The sequence below is a fragment of the Hyperolius riggenbachi genome, chromosome 5 (genome assembly GCF_040937935.1).
Source record: "Hyperolius riggenbachi isolate aHypRig1 chromosome 5, aHypRig1.pri, whole genome shotgun sequence".
NCBI classification, from domain to species: domain Eukaryota; kingdom Metazoa; phylum Chordata; class Amphibia; order Anura; family Hyperoliidae; genus Hyperolius; species Hyperolius riggenbachi.
The window spans coordinates 42,521,010-42,542,910 of NC_090650.1; the positions used below are offsets into that span (position 1 = coordinate 42,521,010).

Sequence of the window (21,901 nt, forward strand, 5' to 3'; positions counted from 1 at the left end):
CATGCATTCTGCCTACAGTATGCAGAAATAATGAACTTGTTGAGCGTTTTAAAAGCGCATCTAAAACCACATTGAAAAAACGGATACCAATTTGTTTTTGTGCGGCCCATAGACTATCACTATGTGCGTTTTTACATGCGTATCTAAAACGCATGCGATTCAAATAAGTGTGACCCTGGCTTAAGGCCCATACACACGGGTACGGCCGTCGCCGCAGCCACGTGGCACGCGCGTGTTGCGGCGACAGGTCGCCCATGTGTATAACGCGCGCGCCCTGAACCGTCGCCCGTCGGAGCTGTCGCCAGGCGATTGACATGTTCAATTGCCGGCTACAGCTGTCGCCGCGACTTCGCCGTAACTGTCGCTAGTCCCGCGTGAGTACGCGGGCTAGCGACAGGAGACCTACGCGAGTTAATGGAGCATCCGGCCGGGGGATGCTCCATTCACAAACAGCTTCCGCCGCGTCTCTGCCTTTCTGGCGAGACGTGTGGACAGCTGTCGCCGGCAGGGAGCTGTCGCTCCCTGTTCGCGTGCGCGCATGCTACGTATGTAGCTTTAAAAACATTTTGGAGTGAAGGGGGGTAGATTAGATTTACTTACCTGGGGCTTCTTTCAGCCCACAGCAGTCTATGTTGTCCCTCGCTGCAGTTCCAATGCCCTCCAGTGTGACGCTGTGTCATCCGAAAGATCCCCGATTGCACTCCCCCCTTTCAGCTTGGATGTCCTTTAAAAAATTAGCTATAACAGTGCTAAGGAGTTTTTTTTTTTTTCACTCAAACACACTTTTTAGCATGTGGTGTGTCAGGGTGGAGTGTGCCCACTAACTAGACTCATTTACACTTTTATGGTGGGGGTTATCCTGTTTGTGACTGGCACCAGAAGTGTTCATTACGTTGCTAAAAAAGTTGATGCAGATGATATGCAAATTTGTGCAACTTGGAAATGGACCAGATTCAGCAGCAGGGGCGTATAACCCATACAGGAGCATAGGGCCCAAGCAGTGACTGGTGACTCCTTGCTGAGTGACATACATTTAACTTATTCCAGGCTCCAGCAGTGTGCACTGAACAGGAAAATCAACCTGTCTCAGCTTTGGAGCAGGGGCGTAGCAATAGGGGTTGCAGAGGTTGCAACCACATCGGGGCCCTTGAGCTAGAGGGGCCCCGAAGGGCCCTCCCTCAACTGCATTATTAGCTCTCTTTTGGTGCTGTGCTTATAATAATGACTTCTATAGATACTTTGAATAGTGGTAATCATTAACAAACTGCTCCCCATCCCCTTCTTCCACCTCTGACACTGTAGTTGCCATTGGCAGGTTTTGGTGCGCCGTATCAATTGTTATGTATAGAGTGCTTGTGGGGGCCCCATTGTAAAACTTGCATCGGGGCCCCCAGCTCCTTAGCTACGCCACTGCTTTGGAGATTAGGAATTCCACACTCAAGCACACCAATGGAGCTAGCAATCTAATCTTACCATAGTCATAGTTACATTTCCTACCATGTTATTATTATGTATTTATAAAGCACCGACACATCATGTTGCTTTTATGGGGAAACACTGCAGAGGGAGTGAGCAGTAAGTTTTCAGGTATGGGGCCACAAATTTCTGGATGTTGCCCTGGCTGGGGCCCAAGGGCGTAACTCAAGGGGAGCAGCCCCTGCAATCGCAGGTGGGCCCAGAGCTGTGGGGGCCCAACTACTTCCCTTCCTCCATTACAGAGTACAGATCAGGTGTGTATTTGTGGCTACACTTGTTATGGATGGGAAGAGCATGATGGCCACACTTGTTTTATGACCCTTGTGAGATGGGCCTCCAGGCTGTGAAGGGCACTAAGGGAGGTAAGGGGAGGAGTCAGGGGCGTAATTAGACTTAATAGGGCCTCCCTGCAAAAATAATAGCATGGGCCCTCTTGGTCCTCGATCCCGTTGAGGGTCACGTGATCGGAAGCCGGCGAATGGCAGCAGAGAGTGTTCTGCTGTGAAGCAGTAAAAAATCCCAGATGCTCCCGCTACTCTGCATGCGGGAGGAGGTGGCAGGGAAGGTTTATGTGAGCGAATGGGGAGGTTTTTTTCCTAATTGTCTGCACTTGCGGTTGGGGAGTGGGAGGAGGAGGGGCCCCCAAAGCCTCTGCCCCCCCCCCCCCCTGCAATGTCAGGGGTCACAGGGGTGATTGTTACACCCATACATTCTGTCCATCTCTGATGAAGCAGAACTGGCTCTGCAGACTTCTCCAGCATCACTACAGTACAGGGGGGAGGGGTAAAGAGGTTGAGGGCAGGGCCCTGTACACAAGAGCCTGCTGCACACTGAATAGGGACTGTCAACAAATCTTTGTCTGCAAAACTTTTTATGACTCCTTATCAGTGGCTGAGTAGATGCAGTCATTAGAACAATTGTGCAGAGAGCAGAAAGCTTTTTTTCTCTCCGTTTCCTTAGTTGTCAGTCTCACAGGACAGCGAAAAGAAGCTTCTCTGTGGCTTCTGGGCCCTCCTGCAGCTGCATCCCTTGCAGGGTCTATTGTTACGCCACTGGAAGGGGGGTGAACATTGGGTGGGCCACATCAAAGTTTTTTTGGGGGCCCCCTGTATTGTAGTTTAGCCACTGCTGGGGCCACAAAGATTTGTAAAAAAAAAAAAAAAGAAGTAGAATAAAATTTGCAGATTTGCTCTTGTCTCATTGATCACCCCTAATTGGCATCTGATGATATATATATATATATATATATATATGTGTGTGTGTGTGTGTGTGTGTATATATATATATATATCCTATAGAAGAGGAATGTGTGCACAAATCCAGATGTAAGCAGGCAAACAAGGCCGAGCTCAGAACATGACGCATGCTGGGCTATATATAGAGATGCCAGGTATTTCTCTTTACAGGCATATAATCCCTTACAGTCCCTGCAAATAAAACTTCTAAGGATGACTGCCTAAGTGGCCGGTTCCTGTGAAATGTGAGGATAATTAGCGCTGCCTGTGACATGCTTCACTGATGTGGTCGGCCTGCGCTGACATGATCCAGTCTGCAGCATTATCTTATAAAAGCTGGGGATGGAATATGGAATGGTCTCTGGGTAAAGCTGACAGATCCGCCGATGCTGTAATATACTAATGAACTGCAGTCTGGCTGATGGCGTGGGGGGGGGGAGGAGTCGAAGAAAAGTTAGGAGAGCTGTGACGTTCGTGTTACTGCAGAATTACAGGTCCCAGGCTGTTACCTGGATCAGGGCTGGACTGGTGTTAAAGTCAATGACAGCCAGATACTTACCTAAGGAGAGGGAAGCCTCTGGGTCCTATAGAGCCTTCCCGCTCCTCTCTCGGTCCCTGCGTTCCGGCGCCGGCTCCCCGGTAGCAGTATTCAATCAATTTGCCAATTACTGTACTCTTTGCTGCCGAAGGAGGCTTCAGAAGTCTTCGGGGACCTGAATGCTCCCGAAGACGGGTCGCTCCATACTGCGCATGAACGAGGACCCTCTCTGGCGCGTGGGCCGTACGGAGCCGCCTGTCTTTGGGAGTACTCGGCTCCTGAAGACTTCTGAACTCTCCCACTGCTGGGGATTCAAAAGGGAGGCAGCGCTAAACATAGGGGACCGGGAAAGGAGAGGGAAGCTCGTTAGGACCCAGAGGCTTCCCTCTCCTTAGGTAAGTATCTGGCTGATTATTTTTTTTTAATCGATTCCCAATGACTGTAAGAGACATTTTCTGCAGTTCAGCTGCCATTTTAATATTAGCTTTTGTGTAGGTAGACTGCAGTTTGAAGTTATTTTCTTACTTTTCCCAGTTGTTAATAAGGGGTTTTTCTTTGGTTTAAGCCCAGACTGAAGGTAGAAAATGACCTGAACTCAAAACCCTGTCTATAAAAACCCTAACGTGACTAACGTCCCATTTCCAATCAGGACACTTCTGCTACAAACACAGTGTACCTTTTCACAATATTTGCACAGTTTTGCAGAAAGATCACGTCGACAGCACAATAGTTGCACGAAGACAAGACGCTGTGCGGGGGGCAGGGGGGGGGGGGGGGGCGGGTATGTACGCCGTGTGTGACGTCATGTGGCAGGTGGGGAAGTGGCATGGCACAATCAACGGGTTTGGTGGGGTTTCGTGTCACTGGGGATGAGTAGATCCACCGTGCGGATCGCTCGCAGATTTGGGGTTGCCGTACACACTCCTGATTATTGGATGAGATGGTCGTTATCAGCCTCCTCAACTGACTTAAGTCATGACATTTATATGGGCCTTTAAGGATCCTGTGGATTCTCTCTTTTCTGTACATAGTGCTGACATCACTTGCTCATACCTCCCAACTTTTTGAGATGAGAAAAAGAGGCACTTAAGCCACGCCCATGCCCCACCCCTGGCCACTCACCACCACACCCCTAGTCACGCATGCCATAAAGATTAAATAAGAAAAATATGTTGTTTTATAATTCAAACTAAACTGGTCCTTTCTATCCTGGTTAATTTTCCTTCATATTAACATTTTAAAATTAGTAATATATCAATGTAAAGGATGGGAATAAAGTTTAGAGTCAATCAAACACATTTTTAGTATAGAAATATATATATTTATATAGAAAGAGGGACAAAGTCCTGAAAGAGGGACAAATGAGGAGGAAAGAAGGACAGAGGGACAGGGCTCCCAGAAAGGGACTGTCCCTCCAAAAGAGGGACAGTTGTTGGGAGCTATGCTTGCTAGATATCACATCCTATACAAAGAAAAAGACAGAAGTCAGCAAAAGGAAAAAGGTAAGAATGGAAACATACTGTTGTCATTGTCAGCAGCATGTCAGTTACTCCGAGATTCAGATAATGTCACATTTATTTGCAATACATATAAATATGTATACTTTAAAGGGGACCTGAACTCAAAACTTCCTCTCTGCTCTAAAAGATAAGCAACTGCATGATATCCTTTACAGAAAACCATTTCTTTGTTACAGCTGATACAAAGCGTGCAATAAATCTGCAGTCTGTCTACTTCCTGCTTTCATGAAAGCAGACATATTATTAACATCCTGTATTATTTACAAATGAGCTCTCTGCTCTGGCAGTCTGGTGACAGTGCTAAGGGATCAAATTACAACTTGTGATCAGTCACAGATGAGGGGGAATTAGACAGGCTAAACTCTCTAAATACATACAGGGTGCATTTCTCTGTTTTCCGTCTGTCCAGTGCAAGTTCAGGTCCACTTTAAGAGGGTAATTATATTGAGAAAGTCATAAAAATCCACCCAAGATATTTCATCATTTTATTGATATGGAAAAATTCCAAACCTAATATCTAATTGTACAGTACAATGAGGGTAAGTGAAAATCGTGCCTAGTTTGCAGAAATCTTATTCGTGTGACAAAGGTAGGTATAATGGAATATACAGTATTATATTCAATAATGAGATAATACTATATCAATAAATGAGACTTTTCTGCAGTCAGCTGTAATGCCTGCCGGTGTCACTGTGCTTTATAAGTCTGAGCTCAGAAGTGGGACCATTTGTTTCTGAAACGGCAGTCATTTCATTGTGCAATGTCTGCTGAATTGTCTGATACCGCCGCAACGCTCTGGGCTTGATTCACTAAGGCTGGCCAACCAAATGATTCATCAAAAGATGGACTGGAGTTTTTGAAGTAATTTCCCACCAACCGTGGAAGATGTCTTGCCAGAGCTAGTGCACTGTCCAATTGTGCTGCCTTAGAGCTGCCTTCCGGTCTGAGTAATACGCATGCTCAGTGGCAAATTTAAACGAATTACATCAAATATCTCCATAGCCACGCCTCCTAAACTCCCCAACTTTTGAGGGTATGGGGGGGGGGGGGGGGCAAACCCGAACTACTTCTGTGCCAAATTGAAGCCCCCAAACCCTGTGGGTACCCAAGATCGGATCAATGAATAATGGCGCACAGCGCCTATGCATAAAAATGGCGCTGCATTAAAAAGATACACTTATCGCTATTTACCGTTAGTACTGCATAATAATGGCGCACAGGGAAAAAAGAAGAAAAACGGCACACAGGAACGTTATTTACCAATAGTGCCGTTCATATACCAAACAGCAGACGTTATTGTGCACAGTAACGTTATTTATCAATAGCGCCCTACATAAGCTAAACTGCAGACGTTATTTAACTGCAAAACAGTGAATGGATTTAATGTAACACTGTCAAGGTTAGGGTTAGGCACCACCAGGGAGGTCTTAGGGTTAGGCACCACCAGGGGGGTGCTTAGGGTTAGGCACCATCAGGGAGGTGGTTAGGGTTAGGCACCACCAGGGGGGTGGTTAGGGTTAGGCACCACCAGGGGGGTCTTAGGAATAGGTACAGAGAGAGTTCTGTGTGTTAACGTTAAATAGCGATAAGGCTTTAACGTTAAATAGCGATAAGCGTCAAACGGATTAGCATCAACACCGTGCGCCATTATTCGCAGGCGCCATTTTCAGATGGACCCCCCAAGATACATCAAACAAACCTATCTTGGGATCCAGCGGGTTTTAGGGGCTGCAATTTGGCATACATGTAGTTTGGGGGGTCCCCGACATACACTCAAAATTTGGGTAGTGTAAGAGGCGTGGCTGTGGAAATATCGCACGTAACTTAAAAAAAAGGAAATCTTCAGTACAGTATGGTACTGCGCATGTGGGGCAGCAAAAATTTCCCGGTCAGCACATGCGGACACAGCATGGACATGGGCTTCCATAGAAAAATTTCGCCTCGCCGAAAAATGGATTTTAGTATGTCTCTGGTTTCCTTTAAGCCCTGTACATGCCAAGCCCAATTACGGGCATGACCCAGTCGTGCTTGGCGAAGTAAAATGATTCTGTTATTATACATTGTTATGCATTCAGCCCCTGCTCTGCATGCTTTTACACGGTGTTCCTACATTTTAGCATACCCGACAGAATAGCATACATTTAAAGTGATATAGTCCTTTTAAGTAGAATCAGTGTCCCCTTGCCCGCTCGCTTCGCTCGCTGGGCTGCGGGCTCGGTCTTTTTATTCTAACTCTATGTCCAATTGGATAGTGGAGATTGCAAATCGGCACCCAGGCAGCTAACTCGGGTTGCAAGGTTAATGCTGCTGATGGGCATTATGGGGTTAATGTATGACCTGCATGACTTTGCACATGCTCAGTACCATTTGTATGCTATTCTGTCAGGTATGCTAAAATGTTGGAACAGCGGCACAACAGCAGCCAATGCCAAGTCGTTCAGCAGCCAAGCCAATATGAAGAGTACAGGAAAGATGGCGACCTCCCTAATCCTCTCACAACAGTTTCCCGAGTGTTGAAGCAAAATATGAATGATGTGCAGAGCACTGGGACGGGCCTGTGGTGAGGAATGTAACATTGTTATGCGCTCTGCACGCAATTAGAGTGTGTTTAGGGATTACATTTCCCTGCTGGTTTGTTCCAGGGACACAGCATGGATGTTTAGAGAACAGAAAGTCTTTCTAATAATCGGTAATGAGCGTGAGATTTACTTCCAGGATCCCCTTCTCCAGGAAAGAGAGTCTCAGTGACAGACGTCAGAGGAAGAACCACGATTCTCACATCTAATCATTATCTGCCAATTTGTTGAGCCCCCGGCGTCTGACTGATCTGCTATCTGACTCATTACTGGGCCATTACCGGCTGCCTCGTCCAGCTGTGATGAATATTTCATGGAGGTCCAGGAAGGAGTTAATGGAGTGCAAGACAGGAATTCTCCTCATGAGTGGCTGAGGTAAACTAACCTGAGGTAATCGCTCCTTCACAACATGATCTATTCCCTTTCATGGTTGTTGCTGATATACGAAATAACATTGTTTTACTAGTGTACAATGTCATCTGGTCTCGCAGACCTGCAGAAGATGCTCTCTCTGTTTCATGGGGTCTGAGCTAGAGGTGACAGGTGCTCTGGACATTAAAGGGGAATACAGAAAGAGACAGCGGAAGCCCAAGATAGTGTAGTATGTACTGGTAATATGGGTGTGACAAAGTAAGTATATGATATTAATACTCACAAACCAGGGTTACCTGCCAGGCAACCACTTTATATGCAGGTGAGGAGATTAGACCTGTCTTCACTCGGGATGAAGAAGTCGCTCTCTGTAGATCAGAAAAAAGGGAGCAACACCCCTCCACCAAGGGTGGACTTAGAACATGGACAGGTAAACAGAGGCACCAAAAGGATAAAAGTCGATATAAAGTTTAAAACTCGAGGGAGGCAGAGATGGATTTCCCTCCTCCAAGTAGACACAACAAACTGTTGATAGAGTTCAACCAAATATTTATTCACATACTCCAGAACGTGCAACGCATTTCGCAGGTATATCCCACCTCCTCAGGCTATGAGCGGACCATAAAAGTCATGTAGGTCTAGTACAAAGCAAAGCGCTTTGCATTGTACTAGACCTAAATGAGTTTTATGCTCTGTTCATAGCCTGAGGAAGCGGGATATGCCCATGAAACGCGTTGCACTTTCTGGAGTATGTGAATAAATATTTGGTTGAACTCTATCGACAGTTTGTTGTGTCTACTTGGAGGAGGGAAATTCATCTCGTCCTGCCCTGAGTTTTAAACTTTTTAATCCACTTTTATCCTTTTGGTGCCTCTGTTTGCATGTACATGTTCTGGACATTAAAGGGTTATTTTGTGGGCGTCGCCATAGGCACTAGTGATGGGTCGTTCGCGAACCAGCCGGCTCTTTGCTGCGAACGTCAAGAGCCGGTTCTCGGTTTTGAAAGAGCCGATGCCTCAGCCACCCCACACAGCTCTGATTTGCTGTGTAATAAAGGGTGCTGAGGCATGCTGGGAGATGTAGTCCTCCTCTTGCAGCTTGTAGGAGTGTATGGGGCGGAGCAGAGCAGTAGCAGGAGGGATTGCCCCAGTCAGAGAAGCAGTCTGGAGTTGTCATGGAGACGGGGGCGGGGCTTTTACTCCGATTCTGAGTGGTGTCTAGTGATTTAATGAAGAGCCGATTCAGAGCCGTAAGAGCCGGCTCTTTAATGGGAGCCGATTCAGAAGAGCCGATTCTCCGAGAAGAGCCGGAATTCCCATCACTAATAGGCACCCATACAAATTGCAGCCTCAAGGGGAAATTTGGGCGGCGGAGGCGCCTGATAAAATAGGGGGTGCTTTGGTTACCTGCTATGCACACTTCGGCTACAAATAGTGACAAATGTGGCGCTTATATCGGCAGGTTTGCATGCGGGGTGTGGCTAAGATTAGGCATCCCGGGGGTAGGCTCGATCAGGGTTAGGCATGGGGGGGTTTCAGTTATTGTTAAGCATCTGTAGGGGTTGGTTAGGGTTAGGCATCAGCAGGGGGGGATGGCTAGGATTAAGCATGGGCCGGGAGGGGGGGGGGGTTAGTTAGGGTTAGCCATCAGCAGGAGTATTTGTTAGGGTATCAGTGAGGTGGTTGGTTAGGGTTAGGCATTGAAGGGGGGAAGTAAACAGGGCCGGATTTCTGGAAAGGCCACAATGGCCTGGGCCTTGGCCGGCTTCAACACAAAGGGGCACCTGAACATGAAATAGGGGTACTACATATAAAAGAGGAGGCTGAAAATGGGGAGCAACCCATAAAGAGAGAAACTGATGCTCGCATAGAACAAAACGGCTGCTGTACATGGAAAAAGGGGCTGCATATGGAATGGGGTTGGGGGGAGGAAGGAGCACTGCTGATCAAGAAAGGGGAGGCACAACATACTTGGCCTAGGGGCACAAAAAGTGTAGATCCGGCCTTGGAAGTAAAATATCGGAATTAGCACTGCACAGTAGTCCAATATCGGTAATTTTACTGATATCTTACTAGTTTCTTTTTGCGGCGCTCACATTTCCCTGAAGCCCTTTTTGCTGCTCCTCAACCAGAAGTTTGTGTACGCTAGAGAGCAGAGCAGGATACAGGAAAATCAATACTTACCTATCGGAAATGTTCCTTTCCTGGTGCATTTCCATGGCAGCATACTATGGGTTGTGGCCCCGCCCCTGAACCCTATTGGACACCATAACTATACATTTGTTGAGAGTATCACCCACCTGTATTCTAGTAACTATAGTCCTCCCCGTTTTGAGGGTGGGTTCGTATGCTGCCATGGAAATGCACCAGGAAAGGAAAATTTCCGATAGGTAAGTATTAATTTTCCGGTTTCCCTGGTGCTTCCATGGCAGCACACTATGGGATTTAAAGAGACACTAAAGCGAAAAAAAAAAATGATGATATTATGATTTGTATGTGTAGCACAGCTAAGAAATAAAACATTAAGATCAGATACATCAGTCTAATTGTTTCCAGTACAGGAAGAGTTGAGAAACTCCAGTTGTTATCTCTATGCAAACAAGCCATTAAGCTCTCCGACTAAGTTAGTCATGGAGAGGGCTGTTATCTGACTTTTATTATCTCAACTGTAAGATAACTGTTTACTTTTTCTCTGCCAGAGGAGAGGTCATTAGTTCACAGACTGCTCTGAAAGACTCATTTTGAATGCTGAGTGTTGTGTAATCTGCACATATTATAGAATGATGCAATGTTAGAAAAAACACTATATACCTGAAAATAAAAGTATGAGAATATTTTCTTTGCTGCTAATCTTCTAGTAATTATTCATAGTACACAACCAATTCATTATATCATATATTTTTTTTCCGCCTCAGTGTCTCTTTAACTAGCAAGAACAAACAGGGAGGGTAAAGTAACACTATTTTTTAACATTAGTAGGATCAGAAATTAATTGATTTTCCCACATTTGAAGAGCTAAGGACTGAAGGGTCAACTCTAATATTCAACAAAAGTATATGTCGAGGACCACGCAGCTTTAAAGATTGTGGCTGTAGACACACCGGCAAGAAATGCCCACGATGAAGTTATACTTCTGGTTGAGTGAGCTAATGTCTGGCCAGGTAGACCTTAGCCTTACACACACAGCAGATGCATTCCCGAATCCAAGCCGCTAACATCCTGTAAGGTGTTTCTTAACCTTTTCTGTAACCAGAAGAAACTAACAGGAGAGGAGTTGACTGTCTGAAAGATTCTGTGATCTGCAGATAACTTTTAAAAGAGCATGACACGTCCAGAGGATGTATTAGAGGCATATTGTATTTTACCCTTTTTTCTTTGATAAAGACAATCATTATCTAGCTGCTCACAACTAAGATGGTTGCAGCATCACCCAAGTATGGGCAAAGAGGAAAAAGCTACTGGCCTATATAAGGAAGTGCACACTCGCGCGCGTGTGCTATACACGCCTGCATACTCGTGAACACTCCCCACCAATCCACACTGTCCTGCCACTGCAGAAAGCAGAGAACTGGCATTTACAAAACCATGAGACTACTCCAGCCAGGAGATGAGGAAGAAAGGATGGAAGGAGATAGAACCAGATAGAAAGCAGGGAAGAAAAGGACAGACAGGCAGGTAACTAATGCAGCCATTGCACACCTGTATGCATTTAGCACAGGAACTAATGCAGCTATAGTTCAAGTAATGCAGCCATAGTTCATTTGTATGCATCTTGCACATGAAAGTAATGCAGCCATAGTTCATTTGTATGCATCTTGCACATGAAAGTAATGCAGCCATAGTTCATTTGTATGCATTTAGTACATGCAAGTACTGCAGCCATAGTTCATTTGTAAGCGTTTTGCATGTGAAGGTAATGCAGCCAAAGTTCATTAGTATGCATGTAGCACACGAAAGTAACTAATGCAGCCAAAGTTCATTAGTATGCATCTAGCACATGAAAGTAATGCAGTCATAGTTCCTTAGTATGCATGTTGCACGTGAAGATAATGCAGCCAAAGTTCATTAGTATGCATGTTGCACATGAAGATAATGCAGCCAAAGTTCATTAGTATGCATGTTGCACATGAAGGTAATGCAGCCAAAGCTCATTAGTATGCATCGAGCATATGAAGGTAATGCAGCCAGTGTTCATGTCTATGCATCTAGCACATGATAGTAATACAGCCATTGCTCACCTGTATGCCTCTAGCACATGAAGGTAATGCAGCCAGTGTTCATGTCTATGCATCTAGCACATGAAGGTAATGCAGCCAGCGTTCATGTCTATGCATCTAGCACATGATAGTAATACAGCCATTGCTCACCTGTATGCATTTAGCACAGGATACTGATGCAGGCATTGCTCACCTGTATGCATTTAGCACAGGATACTGATGCAGGCATTGCTCACCTGTATGCATTTAGCACAGGATACTGATGCAGGCATTGCTCACCTGTATGCATTTAGCACAGGATACTGATGCAGGCATTGCTCACCTGTATGCATTTAGCACAGGATACTGATGCAGGCATTGCTCATTCGTATGCATTTAGCACACATGTATATCTCCGGGACCAGAAGACCGGGCTCTCTGTGTAAAGGCTGCCACACACGATACAATAAAATAATCCGATTTTACGGTAATTTGATAAAAATGATCAGATCTCCCGAAAAAATCGAAAGCTTTTTTTTCATTCGACTGAAAAATCCTATCGGATTTCCCGTCTTCTTCGATTTTAATGGATACAGAATACCAGATATTTTTCTTCAATCTTTTTAAAGAGTGTATGGTGTGTGTTGGATTGTCAATTTATTAATATACACACCCTAGCAATTTTGTCAGCGCTTTCAATCATTTTTATCATAATTGGGGGAAAAATTTAACATATGTGTGTGGTACATTAGTTATATTTTTGAAATGTTACAATCAGTTAGAAAAAATGATTGCAATTCTTAAAGGGAAGGTTCAGGGACAGTTGAAAAAAAATAAAAATCCGAATCCACTTACCTGGGGCTTCCTCCAGCCTGTGGCAGGCAGGAGGTGCCCTCTGCGCCGCTCCGCAGGCTCCCGGTGTTCTCCGGTGGCCGACCCGACCTGGCCAGGCCGGCGGCCAGGTCGGGCTTCTTCTGCGCTCCATTGTGCGTTCCACGCCGGCACGCTGACGTCATCGGACGTCCTCCGGGCTGTACTGCGCAGGCTCAGTAGTTCTGCCAACTGGGGGGTCCGGCAGTGCGGGGGCCACGGGGAGCAGTCTGGGGAGGCCCACTGGGGGGTCCGACAGTGCGGGGGCCACGGGGAGCAGTCTAGGGAGGCCCACTGGGGGTCCGGCAGTGCGGGGGCCACGGGGGACTGACTTTGATGGGAGGGTAGGGGGATCTCAAGTTACTTTTTCCCTGGGGCTCCCGTGTGGCATAAACTAGCCTTGAAGGAGATAACAGCTGCATTTATATGTGTAAGTACAGTTATGCTTAAATATCCCTAACAATCTAGGATGGATGCACTAATGTCCAATAATCTGAGCGTGCATTTTTCACGCCGCCGTTCAGCTCGCTGCATCTGTGAGGACACAACGCATTTGTCAGGCAAGTGATTTTACAGTAAATTTAACACGTCAGCAGTCATAAATGATGCAATGCCTCATTCTGTCTCCTAGTTGTGAGCAGTGCTAGCTGATACTTAGGCTATCTATCAAAATGCCCTGTAAAGGACAACTGCAGAGCATTATATGCAACAAAACATTTGCCTCTGAATACTTCCATTTTTTTCTCCACAGCAAACTGAAACATTTTGGCTTAACTTAAATGAGCAATAGGAGTGGGTAACTTACAGGCAAGCCACGCCCTGTGATGGAGCTATTCAAGAAAGGTCATTGCAAGGGCGGAGTTACCTGTCCTGAATATCTCCCAGCAATCCAATTATTTTTTTTTTTACAATATTCATTTATAGATTATTTAGTCAGTGTTTGCCCATTGTAAAATCTTTCCTCTCCCTGATTTACATTCTGAAATGTATCACTGGTGGTGACATCTGTAGTCCTGCCAGGTGATCTGTACGGAATGTTTATTACTGAGCGTTCTATGCACAGAGGGAGATATTGCTTGCTTGGCAGTTGGAAAAAGCCATCATTACCTACAATGCAATGAGGTTCACAGACAGTAAACTGTCAGAACCATGGTCATGACATCACACTGTTCACTGCAATATCAGCCACACGGACCCCCTGATAATCTATTTGAGAAAAGGTAAAGATTTCTCGTGGAAAAGGGGGTATCAGCTACTAGCGGGTGGCAACATCTTGAGTCCTGCCAGGTGCAGCCCTGTGGAATGTTTAATGACAGAGAGTTCTAAAGCCAGTATAAAAGATACCTGGTCTCCCAGAATGCTCTGGGAGGAGAATTCCTCCTAGTAGGTAACCTGAATGATTGACTGCATTCCACTATACAGTATGTCACTACAGTGCCTCTTTGATTGCAGTGTTTTCTCATTATCATCCTTTACCAATAAAATTTGGCTCATATAAACGATTGGTGTCAATCTCTTTTATTCTGTGTGCTGCGATATGTTCGCATTCTTAGATACAAAAATAAACAAGGAGTTATCGTGGATGACCGATTCACAATTTGTCTTCATTCAGTTTATAAAAAGATCACAAGAGCACCATCAAACCCAATGAAAACATGAGTCACAAGTGGTGTTGATTGAATTCTATAAAAAAAACAACAACTGCGAGTTCCAGGTGGTATGATTGAGGACCAGGTAATGGCAATATCGAATCCCAGGTCATGTGGCTTTTTGTTCAGAATGAGTCAGTTGTACGTCAGACAAGGTTATCCAGGGCAGGAAACCGAGAGGCCTTGCAGCAAGCGGACTCCGGAGATCAGAGAAGCTCCGAGCTGAAACACTCAGATGGGAGGCTGTCGGGCTAATCGTCCTTTTCAACAAAGACTTCTCCATGCAGGACTCTCCTCCTCTGACGGAGCATGTGGAAATACAGCTGAGGGAACACTGGAAGGAGAGACAGGAGGGGATGAATCCTTTATAAATGTTATTGTAGGGTCATCATTTAGATACATTAAAGCTGGTCATACATCTCGACTTGGTGGCCGAACTACCATCCGATTTGTTAATTATTATTAAAGAGGGAAGAGAAACTCCAGTGAAAATAATGTAATAAAAAAGTGCTTCATTTTACAATAATTATGTATACATGATTTAGTCTGTGTTTGCCCATTGTAAAATCTTTTATCATTTATCACATGGTGACATTTTTACTGCTGGCAGGTGATATTACTGGAAGGAGATGCTGCTTGCTTTTTTGGCAGTTGGAAACAGCTGTAAACAGCTATTTCCCACAATGCAATGAGGTTCACGGACAGGACTGTGGGAGGGGTTTCATCACAATATCAGCCATATAGAGCCCCCTGATGATCTGTTTGTGAAAAGGAATAGATTTATCATGGGAAAGGGGGTATCAGCTACTGATTGGGATGAAGTTCAATTCTTGGCTACGCTTTCTCTTTAAAGCTGCTATCAAATAAGTGATCCTTTGTTACATGTAACTTGACCTGATAATATATTTTTGATTGGAATAGCTTTTGACTTCAGTAAGGCCGCGTTCACATCATTTAGCGCAGATGGATGTGCGATCGGAACACAACGCGTACGATCGGACACCATCTGCGCTACTATGCGCTGCAGATCCCATTCATTACAATGAATGGGATCTGTGCTACGATTCCCCAAAATGCATGCAGCATGCGATAGTGCATATGATGGGAACAGTAGAAGGGCTGTCTATGCCCTTCTACCGTTCTTGCGTGTCGCACATTATAGGCGCTGCCAAAATGCGCTCGGCAGCGAGCATAGTCTGAACGAGGCCTGATTGGAACAGTGCAATTTACATTTTTATTTCTGATAAACATACTGTTACCATTAAGAGGTTTATTCAGTAACATTCAAAGTACTTTATATACTTGCGTATAAGCCTAATTTTTCAGCACAAAAAATGTGCTGAAAAGTTACCCCCTCGGCTTATATGCGAGTCTGTGGAGCAGAATGAATGGGGGAGCAGTTTTTGTTACTGGCAGCGTAAGGATTGTGCACTAGTGATCCTGCTCTTGCCAGCTGGCTCCCTGCTGTGTCCATGCCCCACATCCCCTGCAACATGGTATGCAGAGTGCGCTGCTCAGACTACCTGTGTCCCCGGCTTGTGGAGCAGAGTGTGCAAGCAACGTGTCAACAATGCAACGGGTGTTCTTCCTCTGTGGCAATCGCTTTCTCTCATATCTATGGCATCTTAAAGAGAAACCGAGGTGGGATTTAATTATGTTAGTGGGGCACAGAGGCTGGTTGTGCACACTAACACCAGCCTCTGTTGCCCCATGGTGTGCCTCCAAGACCCCCCTGCGTGCCGCTATACCCCCGTAGTGCTGGCGACACGCAGCATGTCGCCAGCACAATGTTTACCTATGCCTGTCTGTTAGCACCGCTCCCCCGCCTCCTCCGTATCGGTGCTACCCGCCCGAGTCCCTTCCCTCCAATCAGCGGAAGGGAAGGGCGGGTAGCGCGAATACAGAGGAGGCGGGGGAGCGGCGCTAACAGACACGGCATAGGTAAACATTGTGCTGGCGACACGCTGTGTGTCGCTAGCACTGCGGAGGGTATAGCAGCGGGCAGGGGGGTCCTGGAGGCACACCATGGGGCAACAGAGGCTGGTGTTAGTGTGCACAACCAGCCTCTGTGCCCCACTAACATAATTAAATCCCACCTCGGGTTCTCTTTAAGACACAGCTGTATCATCCTTGTGGCACATCTGGCTACGGGGAGAGTGGCTGACTTTCACTGGGTGCACATCTAGCTACAGTGGTGGGGGCTATATTTGGGAGGGGGATATACGCGAGTCAATCACTTTTTCCTGGTTTCTGAGGGAAAAGTGGCTACCTCAGCTTATACGTGGGTCGGCGTATATGCATGTATATACAGTACCATAATATTGGTTGATTAGTCATATATTTTGCTGACTGCCACTTGTATCGACTATTTAGGAAAATCAGAGAAAACTATAATAATTTGCATAAAAATGTATAACGGTTTGTAGAGGCACTACAGGTGGGCAATGCAGGGCTTTACAAAGGGGCAATGGAGAAGAATACAAAGGTTCTATGGTTGGCACTAAAAGTAGGAATGGCAGGGCACTTCAAGGGGGTTAGTGGAGGCGCTACAGGGTGCTGGAATGGATTAGGATGAAATGGGGTCCTAGGCAAGATAGCAGTATTTGCCCACCGCTGCTGGTACCTAGCTTTTTTGGGGTAAGATTTGGTGGGGTCTAGCATCCACCAGGCCCCTAGACTCTCTCCAGGCCCTAGGCAACTGCCGAGAATTGCCTTGTGGATGATCCAGCTCTGACAGGGTGGCAGTGGAGGAGACTACAAGGTGGTAATGAAGGGCACGCAAAGTGGCCATACTACAGGGAGCTATAAAGGGCACTAGAGGGAGGGGATTTCAGGGCACTACTATAATGGGACAATGCAGCGCACTATTATAATGTGCAAGCAGCAAGGTCATGGCATTCATATGGTGCATTTCACAGAGAACATGTTGGGAATGCTAATACTGCAGACAGGTCACTATCTGCAAGGTGTTTGTATGTTCTCCCTGTGTCTGTGTGGGTTTCCCCCTGGCACTTGGGTATCCTCCCACATTCCAAAACAACATAGATAAGTTAATTGGCTTCCCCCTAAATTGGGTCTAGACTACAAAGGACGTATGACTATGGTAGGGATTAGATTGTGAGCCCCTGATGGACAGTTAATGACAAGACATATTATATACTCTGTACAGCGCTATCGAAGCTGTTGGCGCTATATAATACGAAATATTAATAATACTGTAACGATACAAGCAGAATTCATTTTCAAAAAGCCCGACTTACATGGTATATAAGAGCACATGACAGCGATCAGGCAGTAGTAGTAATCGAAGGAAACATTGTACTTGTTCGGAAGTCGCAGGGAGTACATCGCCGTCTTCCGGACAAACGGTAAAGCTGCATAGATGGTTAAGAGTTCACCAGCTACACCAACAGGATACAAGACAATAAATAAATTATACCTGCAGAGGAAAAGAGAAAACTGTGTTATTATCTTTCCATCTACAATACAGAAATAAAGCAGTGATTGTATAATAGAGGATGAGCAGCATAAATGATGATCTGTACACCGGCTGAAGAGGTGGAGCTAGCAGAGCAAACCTGTCATCAACAACGGCCAACAGACATTGAGCATATAATAATATGTCTAATCAGAGGACATTCTGTATGAAACCTGCATGTCAAATTGAGCGGCACTTCTAGACAGGGCCGGTGCTAGCTACAATGGGGTCCTGGGTTCAAAGTAACTTTGGGGGCCCGCCTGACTCCCACCTTCCAAACAAATCACCCCCAATGCCCCTGAGCCAGCTGCCAGGCCCAATCCAACCCCCCCCCCCAGCAGAGTAAACACCCAGCATCCCAGTTGTCATGGATCACCATAGCTGGAGGGGAGCAGGGGCCCTGGGGCGATTACCCCCTTCTAAATACAAACTCTAAAAGTAGTATTCTGATTTTGATTTTCTGTGAAGCCAGTCTCTGCCCCATCCACTTTACCTCAAGCCTTCCTTCCTTCCTATTGGTCTGTTAATACCACAACAAGTGGCTTCATAGGTCAGTAGGACTGAAGTGAGAGGGCTATGGAGGCTGCCATATTTATTTCCTTTTAAACAATAACCAGTTGCCTGGTCTGAAAGCAGACCAGATGTTTCTGACTGAAGCCTGACTAGATTAGTTACGGAAGCAGGAAAAAAGGGCGCGGGCAGCTAGTGGACAAAAAGGGCGCTGCCATACACTCCCATAATAAATATAGTTTAACCACTTAACATCTCAGTCGTTTTCAGCTTATGCATCCGAGCAATGTTCACCTTCCATTCATTAGCCTATAACTTTATCACTACTTATCACAATGAACTGATCTATATCTTGTTTTTTCCGCCACCAATTAGGCTTTCTTTGGGGGGTACATTTTGCTAAGAGCCACTTTACTGTAAATGCATTTTAACAGGAAGAATATGAAAAAAAATGAAAAAAATCATTGTCAGTTTTCGGCCATTATAGTTTTAAAATAATACATGCCTCCATAATTAAAACCCACGTATTGTTATTGCCCATTTGTCACGGTTATTTCACCATTTAAATTATGTCCCTATCACAATGTATCGCGACAATATTTTATTTGGAAATAAAAGAGCATTTTTTCCGTTTTGCATACATCACTATTTACAAGCTTATAAAAAAAAAATAGAGAGAAATATTTCATCTTTACATAGATATTTAAAAAGTTTAGACCCTTAGGTAAATATTTATGTTTTTTTTTTTTATAGTAATGTTTTTTTTGTTTTTTTTTATTAAACATTTTATGTGCGCATTTTTGGGAGGGTGGGATATAAAAGTGTTTTATTTGGGGAAATATTGGTGTATTGTAATGTTTTGGGGAATTTACTTGTAGTTTTACTTTTTGGCCACAAGATGGCAATCTCGATTTTTTTTACATGACGTCACTCTAAGCGTACAATGTACGCTTAGAGAGACACAGCTTCAGAAAGAGCGAAGCTTCCGAGAGAAGCTGTCGCTTTTTCAGCGGGGGAGAGGAATCAATGATCGGGCTCCATAGCCCGATAAATTGATTCCGTGGCTACCGACTCCGCGGCCGGGAGTGTGCGTGCACGCGCGCGATCGGACGCGGGAGCGCGCGGGAGCGCGCCTGTCCTCCTTGACGTTTTTATACGTCAAGGAGGACAAAGTGGTTAATGGGCACCGAACAGGAACAAAGGGCGCCAGAGATTATTAACGTTTTATAACTGCGCCCGTGACAAATCCCATTTACAAATATATTAAACATATTTATCGTATGTAACTAAAACGTTGTTTAAAATGTTATGACTTACTGTTTGTAAAACATTATTATTCAATAAAGCGATCAGTAAGTAAATCGTAATATTTTTTTACAGTCACTATTTGTAAAACATTGTTATCCACACAATAAAGCGATCACTAAGGGGGGTCTTAGGGTTAGGCACCACCAGGGGGTGGTTAGGGTTAGGCACCACCAGGGGAGATTTAGGGTTAGGCACCACCAGGGGGGTCTTATGCTGGCTACACACGGTGCGTTCCCGCACTCGATTTCCCGCTCGATTCTCATCGATTAGTTTATTTCCAACATGTCCGATTTGCATTTCGATGGATCGTTAGGTCGATTCGCATGTAAAGTATGCCAAATCGACCTAACGATCCATCGAAACGTGAATCAGACATGTCGGAAATAATCGAGTCGACGCGATTCGATGGGCGCATCGAGTGCGGAAACGCACCGTGTGTATCCAGCATTAGGGTTAGGCCCCACCAGGGGGGTGGTTAGGGTTAGGCACCACCAGGGGGTGGTTAGGGTTAGGCACCACCAGGGGAGATTTAGGGTTAGGCACCACCAGGGGGGGTCTTAGGGTTAGGCACCACCAGGGAATAGTTAGGGTTAGGCATCACCAGGGGGTGGTTAGGGTTAGGCACCACCAGGGGAGATTTAGGTTTAGGCACCACCGGGGGGGTCTTACGGTTAGGCACCGCCAGGGGGGGTGGTTAAGGTTAGGCACCACCAGGGGGGTCTAGGGGTTAGGGACAGGTACAGGGAGGGTTCTGTGTGAGAGTAGGGTTAGGTTTAGTTGTAGTAAAATGTTAGTAATATTTAGTAATGTTTTACTACAGTTATTTTTCGGCGTTACAAACAATATTTTCAGATTTTATTACATGAAGAAACAATGAATGAAGGTTATACTCAATATTATACAATTATAATTATTATACATATATTATCGTTTTTTAACAAACGTTATTATCAGTTTCACTTTCAAAATAGGGAAGATTATCGTTTTTACAATTTGCGAACTCATACACATTATTTAATGTTTTTTAATTTGTAAAACATTATTGTAAACGAAATACAACACATTATTTTTTATATACGTTATTTCCACTTATAGTTTACACCCCAAGTCCTTTTTTCCCCCGACGCCCTTTTTGCATGTACACATTAGTTGCATGCTTGTTTCAGGTGTGCGATCCAGATACTACTGCAGCCAAAGATCAGCAGCATGGCAGATAACTGGCACCGTTTAAAAGAAAACAAATATGACAGCCTCTATATCCTTCTCGGTTTAGGTGACCTTTAACTCATTTTAAATGCAACCTTTTAATCATGCATTCGGTTACTTTTGCTCGGGTTTTGTGACAGACCAGCCCCATGATGGTTCCTGCTTAAAAAACAAAACTTTGAATAAACACTTTTTTTAAAAGCTAATTAGCACCAGTTGCGTTATCTTCTCCTCTCTGCTGTCACTATAAATTATCTGTCTCCCGAAACTGCGTATTGTGCACATTTTCACATTATTCTGCATCATCACTGTAATACTGTGCATGTTTGTATATAATTGTGCATTACTGTTATTGTAACGTTACCATAGATATTGTGTGCATTTCCTCTCGGGCAACCTTTAGACCCTCCTGGCGGTATAAAAATTCCGCCAGGAGGGAGCGCAGCAGTTTTTTTTTTTTATATCATGTAGCGAGCCCAGGGCTCGCTACATGATAGCCGCTGCTCAGCGGCATCCCCCCGCCCGCTTCGATCGCCTTCGGCGATCTCCGATCAGGAAATCCCGTTCAAAGAACGGGATTTCCTGGAGGGCTTCCCCCGTCGCCATGGCGATGGGGCGGGATGACGTCACCAACGTCACCGACGTCGGGACGTCATTGGGAGTCCCGAACCACCCCTCACCGCTGCCTGGCACTGATTGGCCAGGCAGCGCACGGGGTCTGGGGGGGGGCACGCGGCGCGACGGATAGCGGCGATCGTGCGCAGGGCGGCGGCGATCGGTGTGCTGACGCAGCTAGCAAAGTGCTAGCTGCGTGCAGCAAAAAAAAAAAAATTAAACAAATCGGCCCAGTAAGGCCGGAGAAAACCTCCTGCGCGGCTTACCCCGAACTACGTTCAGGGTTACCGCCAAGGAGGTTAAGGCCCCTTGGGCAACCTTTAGGCTAGAAACCCACTAGGAGAGCTTTTCTG

General features: G+C 45.5%; 1 protein-coding gene across 5 annotated transcripts in view; it reads right to left on the minus strand.

Annotated features, from left to right (window-relative positions):
* Nucleotides 1-14,279: 14,279 nt before the first annotated feature.
* Nucleotides 14,280-21,901, minus strand: part of HACD1 (3-hydroxyacyl-CoA dehydratase 1) — a 147,931-nt gene continuing 140,309 nt past the window's right edge. For all 5 annotated transcript variants that reach the window (XM_068235563.1, XM_068235564.1, XM_068235566.1 and 2 more), the window contains 2 exons: nucleotides 17,692-17,870; nucleotides 14,280-14,765 (listed from right to left, as the gene is read on the minus strand). In XM_068235563.1, the coding sequence (XP_068091664.1) occupies nucleotides 14,683-14,765; nucleotides 17,692-17,870 (262 nt within the window). In that variant the 3' untranslated portion in view covers nucleotides 14,280-14,682. The remainder of the gene's footprint in view (nucleotides 14,766-17,691; nucleotides 17,871-21,901) is intronic.